The following is a 13,919-nucleotide window of genomic DNA, read 5'->3' as shown; positions in this document are numbered from 1 at the left end:
TGGGAGGGTTTGGAAGGGCTGCCGAGAGCAGAGCACTTGGCACGCTGTCCATCAGCTTCACCCCTGTGGTCAACAGCTTGTCCTGTTTCCCTGAGGCGTCGAGAAGACTGCCTAGGGGTCCTGTGGCTTCTAACATCCATTTCTGTTTTGCCCTTTATTCCATCCTCTTTTAACTGTACTTAGTACTTTGTACTTTTTTTTGGGTTGCTTTTTCTAACCCAAACCAAAAACCCTCAACAAAGTTTCTTTTTTTTTATTTTTTGAAACAGGGTTTCTCTGTGTAGCCTTGGCTATCCTAGAATTGCTTTGTAGACCAGGCTGGCCTCAAACTCCAATCTATAGGCCTGTCTCTGGCTCAGGAATGCTGGGATTAAAAGTATGTTAAGAAGTTTATTCTTGCCACAACTTTGCAAATAAACAAGACCAAGTACACAGATTCATTGGGATCCAAAACAAGGCCACTAAAGACCTACTTCAACATCACAAGACGCAGAAATACCCAACCCCTGAAAATTCTCGGCAGAAAGAAATATACTGACCCAAGTAGATGGGTATGGCTTACTTTTCTAGTTTTGATAATTTACTTACAAGATTGTTGGGGCTGGTGAGATGACTCAGTGGTTAAGAGCTCCTGTTGCTCTTGAAAAGGACCCAGGTTTAATTCCCAGCACCCACATGGCAGTTCACATCCATGCATAACTCGAGGGGATCTGCTGCCCTGAACTCTGCAGGCACCAAGAACGCACACAGTACACACATACATACATACATACATGTAGGCAAGACATTCATACACAGTCTATTTTTTTTTTAAAAGGAAACCTTTTCAATTATGTATGTACTGTGTGAAACACATCAGAGTTTTTCTAACTTACCAATTAAATTTTATCTTATTTTCCTCACCAGCTCTTTAAAATCAATACTGGCCAGGCACAATGGCAGGCACCTGTAATCCCAGCACTCAGGGAGGCAGAGGTTGGTGTTCTCTGTGAGTTCGAGGCCATCCAGGTCTACACAGAGAAACCCTGTCTCGGAAAAAAACAAAAACAAAAACAAAAACAAAATAGCATTAAAATCAATACTGAAAACAAAACAAAATAGAACAGGTCTGGTCATTCACATAGGAAATGTCAGCACTCTGAAGGCTAAAGCAATAGGATTGCAACAATTTCCTGGCCAGCCTGGGCTAAGGAGCAAGACAAAAATAAAAAGTTGGATAGGAAGAAAAAAAAAAAAAGAAAGTAAATGGACTCCTTCACCCACGGAAAGGGCACAGGTGTCTTTGATTCTTTCTAGTAAGAAGACAGGGCACCTCATCAACCCCGAAGCCTCTATCATAGTTGAGTCACCAAAACCTGATGACCAAAAGGAGACTCTCAAAGTTAATGGGGAAGGTAGTCAACTACCAGAAAATACGCACGACTTTATTACAACAGAAACTTCCAATGTATAAGCAAAATAGCATGAAATTAGTGCCACTTGGGAAGTGTCACAGTACATTACTGTTCTGATGGCTCCTGGCCACACTGAGGATCAAAGAAGACAACCACCATCATAGCTGCTGCAAGACCATGCTTTTGACGCGCGGCTTCATCGTCAAGGCCGTAGACTTGTTTGAAAGCATTTAGTGTGGAAAGAATCAATGTAGAGAGCAGAGCCTTGCTTTTCCAACAACAAAAAAACCCTCAAAAAAACAAAACAAAAACACTATGAACTAACCTAACAAATTTTCTTCCAGTCTGCTAGAATGTTCTATGAAGAACCCTCTTCCATCCCCACTAGCACAGTGTGGGAAAGAAAGGGTGGCAGGGGGCCAGGCCACTAGCGCTAGCAGGCTGTTCTGGTGACACTCTGGGCTCCGCTCCTTTTCTGCTGGTGGTAGTAGGCGTCTTTTCTGGCAGCTGCAGCAACTTGGTGGAAGAAGAAGATGCCACCACCCATCACCTCTTCTTGAAGCCATATTTTTTGCGTTCATAGAAGAGGTCTGTCTTAGAGCTCCCCAAGTTGACAATCTTTGGGCAACCATCTCTCTGAAAAACAGAATAGAGTTAAGTCCTTGAAACCACTTCAAGAGACTTAAGATAAAATCTGGCTCAGGAGTACAAAAAGTCTAACTCTTCACCTTAGTACCCAAGAGCTCTGCAGAAGGCTGCTTGAGAACTTGCATTTAATGCCCAGCCCCTCCCTTCACAAAACAAAAGACCCAATCAGCGTTTTCCCCCCATAAATGTGTCCAAACACCTCCATTTATTTAACTGAGGAAGCCTCCCCCAGATCAACTGATGCTATCTCTTCTTTACCTTTTATGAGTTTTCAAAGACAGCCCGCCCCCACAGGGTTTCTCTGTGTAGCCCTGGCTGTCCTGGACTCACTTTGTAGACCAGGCTGGCCTCGAACTCAAAGATTCACCTGCCTCTGCCTCCCTGAGTGCTGAGATTACAGGCATTCACCACCATGTCTGGCTTGGAAAAATATTTTGTTTGTTTGTTTACATTTTTTTAGTATGTGTGTGCACACAGCTTTCAAGGACACGTGGGCTGTAAGGATTGAACTCGCTGTCAGGTTTAACGGTAAAGGCCTGTACTCACTGGGTCATCTTGTCTGCCTCTCAAAGACCATTTAGGTTTTGGGTTAATTATTTATCTTTTCAGTTATTCTAAATAAAAAAAACCAGTGAGAATGGTAGAAATAGCAAGACAACAAAAGAAAGAAGTGTTTCTCAGCTTGAGAAATGATGCTGAGGTAGTCAGAGGAAGTGCACAGACCAAGCATGCCCATCTGCACAACTCACACTGCCTTCTGTCTCCAACATTACAATAATCTGCAACTTGAATTTCATTCTTGGCAACATCATCTTATTCCTAGTACTTAATTCCTCATGAGAAACATTTGGGTGCTGTGGACTGGCTTAGAGAACTGGTCACTATTCCAGAGAACCCAGGCTGGGCTGTGCAAAATACCAGATTCAACCAAATACCCCAAATAAATAGAAATAGTTTCAAAACCGCACAGATGTTAATTATTGTTTTTTGATACAAGGTTTCTATGTGTAGCCTTGATTGTCCTGGAGCTCTCTGTAAAGCAGGCTGGTAATTATTTTTCCTAGGTCGGGAGCAGGGTCAAGGAGATTTGTTTGCTGTCACAGCATGAGAACACACAAATTAGTCCTGGAGTATCAAGGTCTGGTGACACCAGTGACTCCTGGCAGGCTTTCTGTTTTGTGAGATAGGGTATCCTGGACTGGTTTTATTTATTTTATTTTTCGGTTGATCTGTGTAGCCCTGGCTGTCTTGGAACAATATGTAGAAAAGGCTGACCTTGAACTCTGAGATCCATCTGACTCTGCCTCCTGCACCTGGAACTAAAGACATATACCACCAAAGCCTGGCCCCAGACTAGTTTTAAACTGGCAATTCTCCCTCTCAGCATACCAACTGCTGGAACTATAGGCATGCACTCCACGCACAGCTCCTGATTCCTGATTATTTTTGAGGTTTTGAAAAACTACAAATGAGGACACCCAGCTTAGCTTACGGATCTAATTAACTACCTTATAAATTATAAAAGCCGCAGAAGGAGAGAACAATAGGGGGTGTGTGGCTTCTGCCGTAGGAAGATTTCTGCACAGGAAAAAGCCTAGGCACTTCCTTGACACGACCATCTGTCTGTAAGGGTGAGAGGCTGGATCATGTCACAGTACTGCTTTGTGTTCCTTGGAGGCTAGTGCCGAGTAACTGTGAGCTTGAGCTCAAATATCCTCAGAATGTTCCTGTATAATGTGAAGTGACATCTGAAATAATTCTCAGGGGCAGAATGAGGGATAGGGATCCAAAGGTATCAGATCACACGTTGAATGTAGACACGTCAGATAGCAATTACAATTAGTGAGCATTCTCTGGTTCTAAGCTTGAGCCAGATATGGACTAGTCATAAATGCGAGGGCTCAGGAAAGTGTCTCCACGGACCCTTCAGCTTAAGAACTGCACGTACCTTTTCTTCCATCACCCTAAGTCCGCCCCAAATCCTACGTACCACGTGTTCAGGGTGGAGAGGGAGTCTCCCGGGAACACGTTACAGGGGTAGCACTAAAAACGAGCATCACCCTTGTACTATAAAATTGGGCCCTGTTTCCAAGACCTGGGAAAAGAGAGGTAGAGGAGCAGATCCACAGCTGTAGAAGACAGAATATGATCAATCTAGTTCTAGTCGTCAAAGGTAATGGAGACAGTTTAGGGCAGGAGGGTGTTCAAACCACCAACTGTATGACTTCATACTTAACGACAACTTTTTCTTTTTCACGAACAACAGCGGACTGCGCAGAGTAAACAATGCTCTTTGGCTGCTCTGAACCGCAATCCTGGGTCAGGCTGCCTCTGGCTAATAGGGATATGGAAAACCAGCAGGCAGATACGAGCTTACTGCCATCTTTGAATTGGCAAGATGGCTCAGTGGGCCAAAGCACTTGCCACTGAGGGAAAAGCAACTCCGGGCAAGTTGTCCTCTCGACACCAATGCCCACACACAGACAAACAGATGTAACAAAGAAATGGAACAAAACCAAACAAAGCACTGCAGCCTTGAGAACATCCAGAAGGCAAACCATTTCCAAAAGACATCACTTGTTTATCCTGTGGTATAAAATGCTTGCAGGGAGCAAGAGAAGCCTGAAGCTCATCCATAGGGAAAAAGCTCCCAACTGGAAACCACAGTAAAAACCTAACTGTGGCTTCCTCCAGCAACTTCTGCTGGACGTCGTTGATGTGATGATGTTGCCTTGGTATGTTCTTTTTTTTTAAAAAAAAATTTTACTTTTTTTTAATTTTACGTATGTTGGTGTTTTAACTACATGCATGTCTATGTGAGGGTGTCAATCCCCTGGAACAGGAGTTACAAAGAGTTGTGAGCTCCCATGTGGGTGCTGGGAATTGAACACAGGCCCTCTTAGAATAGTGGTCACTGCTCTTAGCCACTGAGCCATCTCTCTAGACCCTGGTTGGTCTTTCAACCAGGCTACTCCAATCATGTCTGCTGGATATGGCTGACACCCATGTTTTGCTATCTGCTACTCACTCTTTATTCTCTGTGTGCCTTGGCTGTTCTAGACTGTCTTTGTAGACCAGGCTGGCCTTGAACTCAGAGACCCACCTATCACTTATTATTTTCTATAACATACAGAGCAAACTCTCCCGCTTTCCCCAAAGTCTTGACTGGCCTCTGGTACTGGTGGTGAGCAGCATCCAAATGTAGAGTGCTAAGGTAGTAGGCTGATTCTCTTCAACATGAGCACACACCAAGAAGGACTTAGGAAAGAACAACATGGTATAATGTGGCCACGAGAATTAGTTAGCGAGCCCTGGGAAGATTATAAAAAGGATGATAATAACCTCTATTTACATAGTGTGAGGAAAAAGGGAGAGATTACATCTACAAACTACCTACACCTTGTTCATGCTACATACATTCTGCCTTATTATTTCATTATTATTATTTGGTCTTTCTGAGACAGCGTTCTTTGTATAATAGCTATCCTAGAACTCACAGAGATCAGCTAGCATCTGCCTCCCAAGTGCTAAGAGAAAAGGGACGAGACGACATGCATAGTTGCTTTATTCTCTCCTCTTTTTTCACTTTTCAGACAGGGTTTCTTTGTATAGCTTGGCTGCCCTGGACTTGCTTTGTAGACCAGATAGGCTTTGAACTCACAGAGCTCCAGCTGCCTCTGCCTCCCTGAGTGCTGGGATTAAAGGCGTGCAACACCATGCTCAGCTATTCTTTTTTTTTTTTCTTTTTTAAAGATTTATTTATTATTTATACATTCTGCCTGCACCAGATCTTACTATAGATGGTTATGATATACCATATGGTTTCTGGGAATTGAACTCAGGACCTTTGGAAGAACAGTGAGTGTTCTTAACCTCTGAGCCATCTCTCCCCCGCTCCCTTAAAGATTTCTTTATTCTTTATATAGTTTTCTGCCTTGATATATATATGCCAGCAGGCCAGATCAGTGCACCAGATCTCACTATAGATCACCATAGTGTGCCACCATCTGGTTGCTGGGAATGGAACCTGGGTCCTCTGGAAGGGTAGTCAGTGCTCTTAACTGCTGAGCCACCTCTCCAGCCCTGGCTATTCTTTTTAATAAGAATTTATTTTTATTTTCTGTGCATTGGTGTTTTGCCTGCATGTATGTCTGTGTGAGGGTGTCAGATCTTGGAGTTACAGACAGTTGTTAGCCACCATGTGGTTGCTGGGAATTGAACCTGGGTCCTCTAGAAGAACAGTCAACTGCTGAGCCATCTCTCCAGCTCCTGCTGCTTTATTCTTGATTAGTTACTCCAACATCCTCATTAGTCCAGCAAGACTGTATCCTACTTCCTTTTATTTTGTTACAAGAGAAACAATGCCTTATTGCTAGTACTATGCGAAGAACAGGGTTAAACTTGCCTGTAGCCTGATCTACAAGCCTCCTCACTGAGCCTTGCTCAGGGAACTGAAGGCTACTCATACATTTCCTCTCTACACTACACACTGTCAACAAAAATATAAGGAAGACTAGGAACCAACTCATTACACAACACTGTTCTTTCTTCTTACAGCTGGTATCAACTCTAACAGTCCCCCATTCAATTTTGCCACCATATCCACCCACTCTGTCCTTTAACACAGTAGATTCAAGAGAACTGAGTTGGGCAAGTAATCCTAGTACCCAGGCGGCTGAGTGTGAGGCCACCCTTGACCAAATAATGAGTACCAGACCAGCCTAGGCCACAGAACAAGACTATCTCAGCAGCTGCCCATCTTCCCTCACTGCCTTGTCCAAAGGGAATTACTGAGCTGGGTGTGCTGGTACAAGTATGTAATCTCTGCATTCGGTAAGCTGAGGCAGGAGGATCTTCAGGTCCAGGCTAGTATGGGATACACACTGACACTTATATCTACAGAGAAAGAGAGGAAGACAGACACAGACAAAGAGAACTACTCATTGTCTCCTTAATTCACAAGCACAGGATGAGCTGGCAAGATGATTAGGCAGGACGCTGGCTACCCTTATGTCAACCTGCCACAAACTAGAGTCATTTTTAAAGAGGGAACCTCAACTGAGAAATCCCACTGCATTGACCTGTAGTGGGATTTTCTCGATTGACAGACATGGGAAAGCCCAGCCCATTGTGGGCAGTGCTATTTGTCGGCTGGTGGTACTGGGTGCTGTAAAAAAGCAGGCTAGGCAAACCATAAGGAAACAAGCCAGTAAGCAGTGATCCTCCATTTTTTTTTTCTTTTTCTTTTCCTGCCTCCAAGTTCCTGCTTTGACTTCCCTCAGTGACAGACTGTTACCTGGAGCTATAGGAGAAAGAAATCCCTTCCTTGCCAAGCTGCTTTTGATCATGGTGTATCATTTTAACAGCAGAAACCTAACTAAGACAGCAGGTAAAAACACTTGCCAAGCCTAACAATTTGAGAGTGACCCCCAAGACCAGAGCATAAAGGGAGAACTAGCTTCCACAGGTCGTCCCCTGATATTTACACATATGCCGATGTACACATGCACAGGAGACATCAAGTGAACATAAAAAAGGCTCTCTTTCTTTTCCTCTTTCATATTGAGACATGGTTCACCCTGGCTGGCCTACACCTCTCCATGGAGACTAGGATTCTCTTGAACTCGCATTCATTCTCCTGCCTCTGTCTCCCCCATGCTGGGATTCCAGGGATGCAACACAACTGCTGATACTAATAAAGACTTGCTTCTCTCCTATTCTGCCCTCGACACTGCTCTTTGGTACACGAGACCTAGTTTGGCTCACAGGCTTGATGACTAGATAGCTAGATGACCACCACAAGCTCCATAGAAGAGATGGCCACAGATGGCAAAACGGTGTGAAGTAAAAGCGAGAAAGGCCAGGTAGGATGCTGCCTCTACTCACATCCTTCTCTTGAATGGTGCACTCTTTACAATAGTAGGCATCGGAGACTCCGGGACCTCCACAGATCACACAGCGACCCTGGTACGAGCCATAGTTACACTCATCGCATATGCGAACCAGGGTGCAGGGGCGCACGTAGGAGTCACAGATAACGCATTTGCCATCACCTGCAAGGAGAGGAGAGCAGAATATCGTCACTCTAATTCCTAAAGCTCTTTCCTCTGCTCTATGGGGAAATAACTAGTCTCCTTTTAACAGTGACAATAGGACCTTCCTCTATTTTGATAGCATAGCCTTACCCTATATCCACCTTCCTTCAACATATCTAACTGTTAATTAATATACGGGAAGAGTCTGAAATATTATCTGGGAGTTTTTAAGCCCATGTAGCCACAGTCAAACTGCATGCCTTCTTGCACACACATTGGGCTGGGAAGGTTAACATGACCGTGATAACTCTTACTGTCCAAAAGTAGACATTTTTAAAAGACCTAAGTATAAAGTATTAAAAATGTGCCAGCTTAAGTGGGAGGGTGGTGGGGGAGCCTTTGGTGGCATCCAGGTAGTCACTGTCCGTTGCGGCCCGGCATATCTAGTCAAAGATTCTTTGCTGTTCCTCTGGAATTAATGGCTTATTGGCTCTTCAAAGAACTGAGAACACAAGAGACGGGAGGGCATGTTCCGCTTACATTTTTCACACAGTCTCCCGATAGCTGCAAGATCAAAGACAGTAAAACAGAGTTAAAACTGAGGTTGTGATTTCGCAAGGGAGTTGTATCTCAGGCTGAGTACAGAGGATGGGGCAGACCGCAATGACTATAGCGAGCCCTTGAGGATAGCTGTCATATTCTCCTTTTCCCCGTCCCCCACACTCCCTTTGAGACAGAATCCATCTGTGTAGCCTGGGCTAATCTGGAAGTTCTTAGAAAGCTCAGGTCGGCCTTGAAATCGCAGCAATTTTCCTGCCTTGGCCTCCCAGGTGCTGGGATCACAGTCGTGAGCTACCACGCTCGGCCTATGGCCCTAAACTTTGCTTTACACCAAAGCCCCGTCCCGAAAAAGCTGTCCGGAGCTGGGACGGCTTCTCCAGTCCTGGCACAGACGCGCCCTCCCGCACTCTTTTATCAGCAGCCACAGCGCGGTGCGCGCTCCTAGAATACCCAGGGACCGTAAGGCGCGAAACGTGGAGCCTCAAACCAAAGCCCTGAAGGCGAGGTGAAGGCCCCCAGTCCCCGGTCCCCAACATCATCCCACTGAAACACAAGGGGGCAGGGCGCCAACTCACCAACTCCAGCCTGCTTGCGGCAGAAAATCAGATCCGGGTGGTGTTTAGCCATAACTCTCTCCTAAACCGGCGACCGGAAGCTTCAGGAGCTTCCGCCCGCCCTTTAACCTACGCGGGTCCTACCTCTACTTCTCCGTGATTGGCCGTCAACGCGTCCATCAGTTTTTGTGCCCTAGTGCGCTAAATCTCGCTAGTTCTCGCGAGAGTCGCCTAAAGCGTAACTTTGCCAGGCCCCAGCAGGTGCATCAAAGGCTTTTATTAAAAACGTTTCCCTCCTTCCCCCCCCGTTTTGAACGCATAAACTGAAGTCTGTTTTGGGGTGATTTTTCGACATGTTTTTTTTTTTTTTTGTGCTGGGCTTTGAGGCCAGGGCCGCAAAGTGTGTGGGTTTGGGGTTTCCTCTCGGAGTCTCAGGAGTGAAGGGTGACCTTGAACTCAGGACTTCCCTCCAGCTTCTACTCCCAAGCGCCAAGGTGACGTCAAGCTGGCAGTTCCTCCCACGCCCGGCGCCCGTCACTGAAGCCCCACCCACTGCCCGGTCTCGGAGTGCGGCTCGGGCCCCAGCCGTTACCCGGGAGAGGCCCCGCCCCCGCCCCTTACCGGTTAAATACGCCACGTGCCGCGTCACTTTCACGCGACCTCATCTTTGTCAGTGCACAAAATGGCGCCTTACAGCCTTCTGGTGACCCGGCTGCAGGTGAGCGGGCTCCGAGGTGTGGGTTCCCGGGGGCGGAGGAGCCTCCTGCCCTGCCGGCGGCGGTAGGCGAGGCTGGGCCGGGCCCGCCTCGCCCTGGGCCTGACTTTTCGCGTACTTCTCCCGGTCTCGGGCCCAGCGCCCTCGTCTGTTACTGCTATGCCCTAGGTCAAGGCGTCCCTGGCGCGGTCCCTGGGAGTCAGTTCCCAGTCTCCGTCCCCGCCGGGCGGGAAAGCGGAGTCTGAGCAGCTACAGCCTGAGGGTGGCGGGACCCCTTATTTTCTGAGGGTCGAATTCTCCGCTGCCCTTTGGGCGGTTTTTTTTTTTTTTTTCTCCTGCCCAAGGTGAAGACAAGGTGACTGGGGGGCGCGGTCGTGGTGGGTTCCCCTAAGCCGGGTGCTTGAAGCCCTCCCTTCCTGTCAGCAGCAGAGACTGGCTAGCCGTAGGTAGATGTGGTTGCCGGGCCTGGAGTCAGCGGAAGCTGTACTACCTTCGAGCACACTCGGGGTCGAGCTGTAAGAAGACTGCAGTGTTCTGGGCCCCAACGTAGTTAACAGTTAAGATAACAGTTTCTCACCTTTTCACAGGACGTCAAAACTGTTAGCTAATAGTACTTGATTTATGTATTTGATCTGGCGACATCGATGTCAGATAATTTTTGCACCCTGCTTGATAGATTGGAAACCCCCGCAATAAAGTAGATGAAAGTTCTGACTTTCATAGTGTCAACCAAAGTGCGATGGCCTGAGCAGTGACCCTGCAGGCCTTCTGTGTTCCTTGTTCATGGCAGCCTAATGTTACAAAACTTTCTGAATCGGGGTATGATCGTGTGAGACCCCAGATTGTATTTGTCAGAGTACACAATCTGGTATTTTGAATTCACAGTTAGTTGCTTTTTGGATACTAGGTGGAAAGACGAGAAGACTCAACAGTTTGACCTTGACTCTCTGTAATGAGACATGTAGGAAATTGACTATGACTGTCAGATGCTTTTCACTGCTAACTTGACAGCCTTAGGAAGGTATGATATTAAATTTACTGTAAAGTGTGTATTTTGTTAATACAAATAAAGCAATAAAACACCTGTAGACATCTGCCAACCTTTTATTATTATTTTTGTGAACCTGCTTTGGGCCAAGTGGCACAACTTTGAACAGAATTAATAATTTAAAAAGTTATGTACAGTACTCTTCAGGAATCATTATTACATGAAATTTTATTTATCACACTACTTAAAATCAAACAGTAAAATCAAACTCATCATTTATCTGAACAAATCAGTTGGATTTTGGCCAAGGTAAGTGATTTGCAGCTAAATTATCTCTTCAGATCCTTTGATTCTGTAAATAGTACGGTTAGTTTTGTTCTGACCCTGCTGTCCCATAATTTAGTGGAGTCAGGTAAAGGTTATTTAATAGTTAAATGACTTTTGAGTTTGGAAGAAGGGAATAATGTCACATTTGGGTCTTGGAAGGTGGAACTGTGTAGAAAGAGATCTGGGCTGTAGTTCATGCCCTGCCCTGATCCCATGACCTTGTGCATGTAACTGTTCAAGTTCTATCAGTTGGGGATGGTTTTCATTACACAAAAGTTTACTGAGCACTTAATTATGAGGCATTAGAATGTGTTTACAGTGATGTAGTTCAACCTCTTTTACATGTGGAGAATCTAAGAAATTGACTGCTGACGTCGGCATTAAGATCAAAGTCTTATATGTTCAGCTAAGGTATAGTATACCAGTTCCTCCAAATAGCCAGGCTGTCAGGTAATATCTCATAACTCTGTACTCTGAGAACATCTCTCATTTGCCTTGTTTATGCTTGCGTGCATTTGAGAAGTGATATTTACCACCTCAATAGCTCTGTCTGACCAACCTCCAGCACGTGCTGATTACTTCATCAATATTATTGACTTTTTCTTTCCTTCTTTCTTGTTTGGGTTTTGTTTCTGAAACTAGTTCTTACTGTGTTGCTTGTGCTGGCCTTAAACTTTCAATTTTGCTGCCTCAGCCTCCTGAATACTTTTGAGTACGGGCACATGCACCATGGCTGGTAGAAAAATTGGTAAGAAGACAATCCCTGTTTTATTTGGTTTTGGTTTTTGGTTTTTAGTGTATTTATGTGCCTTGTGTGCATGATTGCAGTGTTCACAGAAGCCAGAAGAGAGAATAAGACCCCTGGAACTGGAGTTACAGATGGTTGTGAGCCATCATGTTGGTGCTAGGAGTTGAATCTGGGTCCTCTGGAAGAACTGACAGTGATCGGAACCACTGAGCTATCTCTCTAGTCTCCAGTCCCTGTTCTTGTGGAATGTCTATATATTCTAATGTACTCTTGGAGGTCTTTCTCAGCTTGACTATTCATTCATCCTCTTTTGACTGGCCAAATGTGATGGAAGATGACAGAATGGCTGATATCAGTCCTGCCACCAACAATAGCATTTACCTTACTGTGTACCAGGAATTGTTCACGCCTTTGGGTAAGGCAGACCTGTGAGCGGCAGCGCTTCAGGTGAAGAAAGAGAGGAAATCGAGCAAAAGGTGAATAGCATGAACTCAGGCACTAGAACACCTGGTTTAAATCCTGTCGTCAGTGCTAAGTGACTGTGACATTCATGAGGTTACTCCGTTTCTCTGTACCTGTCTCCTTACCTTTCAGAATCCATGATGTATCTGTTTTAATCAAGGAGCAATTGTAAAGTGTTTAAAACCCTCCCTGACAACACTAGGAGTTCTGTGTGTTCCTTAAGACAAGATGAATGCGCATCAGACTTTATCGCTACTCTTTTGATGGTTATGACAGTACTTGGATCTGCATATTTCTGATTCCAAAACCTGAGGGCAGCAACTGGCAGTGTACTGTTTCCCTTTGGTACTAAGACTCCGCCTTGGACCAAGACACCACTGGCTCTATAATCTTAAGAACAGCACAAAATTCAACGCATTCTGTTGTTTTTGACAGTATTTGCTACCAGGTAGAAAGATTAGAAACAGAATGAAAAAATAGAGGCTGAGATTTTTTTTTTTTAAGCCACATTCATTTTTTGGGTTTTAATATTTACTTCTGTGCATTTGACTGTAGGTAAATAGAAGGTGGTGCTTCAGATGCGCTTCTCCAGTATGTGGCTTTGCCTTGATGCTCTGGGATCTGGGTTCTCATGTGACCTTGAGGAAATCTTGCAACTTGCACGTAGTTCTAGAATAGTAGTTAACTACACAGAAGTCTGATATCTGGCAGACTTTTCTACAGAATTGTATGTTTTAAAAACAAAACAAGCTGGGTGCTAGTAGTGCACACCATTAATTCCAGCACTGTGGAGGCAGAAGCAGGCAGATCTCTGAGTTCAAGGCCAGCCTGGTCTACAAAGAAAGTTCCAGGACAGCCAGGGCTGTTTTGCAGAGAAACCCTTGTCTCAAAAAAGCTACACACACAGACACACCTCTCCCTTTGAATATTAAACAGGTTACTGTGATACCTTCCTAGATCAACTGATGCTTTAAATTGGAAGAGTTTGTTTAGGCTGGGGAGATGACTCAGTGGTTAAGACCACTGACTGCTCTTCCAGAGGACCTGATTTCAATTCCCAGCACCCACATGGCAGTTACTGTCTGTAACTCTGAGATCTGACACCCTCACACAGACATGTAAACAAAACACCAATGCATATAAAATAAAAATAAATAAAAATGTAAAAAAGAAAGGGTTTGTGAATTTGTTAGTGGACCAACTGTAGATCTCAGATTTAAGTATCAAGCATACTATGTTGAGGACTAGCAGAGCCAGCATTGCTGTCTGAATCAACTGCTTCTAAGATGTTTATTGCATGCTTGCTGCCTAGCACTGGTCTAGGCTCTGAGAGTATGAAAACAAGCTTAGGGAAGCTAAGCCAGGTACAGTGGCACATGCCTAAAGCCTCAGCACTCTTGAGACTGAGGGAAAAGGGGAGACAAATAAGAAATTTGGTTATGCCTGGTGGGGGCACATACCTTAAACCCAGCACTGTCAGAGGTGGA

General features: G+C 45.1%; 2 protein-coding genes across 2 annotated transcripts in view; one reads left to right on the top strand and one right to left on the bottom strand.

Moving 5' to 3' along the window:
• Positions 1 to 1,382: 1,382 nt before the first annotated feature.
• Phf5a (PHD finger protein 5A) lies at positions 1,383 to 9,339 on the bottom strand. The gene is made up of 4 exons (XM_021646538.2): positions 9,214 to 9,339; positions 8,618 to 8,641; positions 7,929 to 8,095; positions 1,383 to 2,030 (listed from the first exon to the last, which is right to left on the bottom strand). Exons 1-4 carry the CDS (start codon positions 9,263 to 9,265, stop codon positions 1,941 to 1,943), a joined length of 333 nt encoding a protein of 110 aa, XP_021502213.1. The 5' UTR covers positions 9,266 to 9,339; the 3' UTR covers positions 1,383 to 1,940.
• A 416-nt stretch (positions 9,340 to 9,755) lies between these two features.
• Aco2 (aconitase 2) overlaps positions 9,756 to 13,919 on the top strand; it is a 37,659-nt gene continuing 33,495 nt past the window's right edge. The window contains exon 1 of the mRNA XM_021646529.2: positions 9,756 to 9,910. Coding sequence (XP_021502204.1) covers positions 9,875 to 9,910 — 36 coding nt within the window. The 5' untranslated portion in view covers positions 9,756 to 9,874. The remainder of the gene's footprint in view (positions 9,911 to 13,919) is intronic.

This window comes from Meriones unguiculatus, chromosome 8, assembly GCF_030254825.1.
Source record: "Meriones unguiculatus strain TT.TT164.6M chromosome 8, Bangor_MerUng_6.1, whole genome shotgun sequence".
Lineage (NCBI taxonomy): Eukaryota > Metazoa > Chordata > Mammalia > Rodentia > Muridae > Meriones > Meriones unguiculatus.
The sequence above is the reverse complement of the archived record's forward strand: the minus strand, read 5'-3'. Positions and strand labels throughout refer to the sequence as shown.

Coding starts and splice junctions, on each gene's coding strand:
- Phf5a (XM_021646538.2), bottom strand. CDS start 9,265: ATGGCTAAACACCACCCGGATCTGATTTTCTGCCGCAAGCAGGCTGGA. Junction 8,096..8,617: donor CGGGAGACTGTGTGAAAAAT/GTAAGCGGAACA, acceptor CTCTCCTTGCAG/GTGATGGCAAATGCGTTATC. Junction 2,031..7,928: donor GCACCATTCAAGAGAAGGAT/GTGAGTAGAGGC, acceptor TCTGTTTTTCAG/AGAGATGGTTGCCCAAAGAT.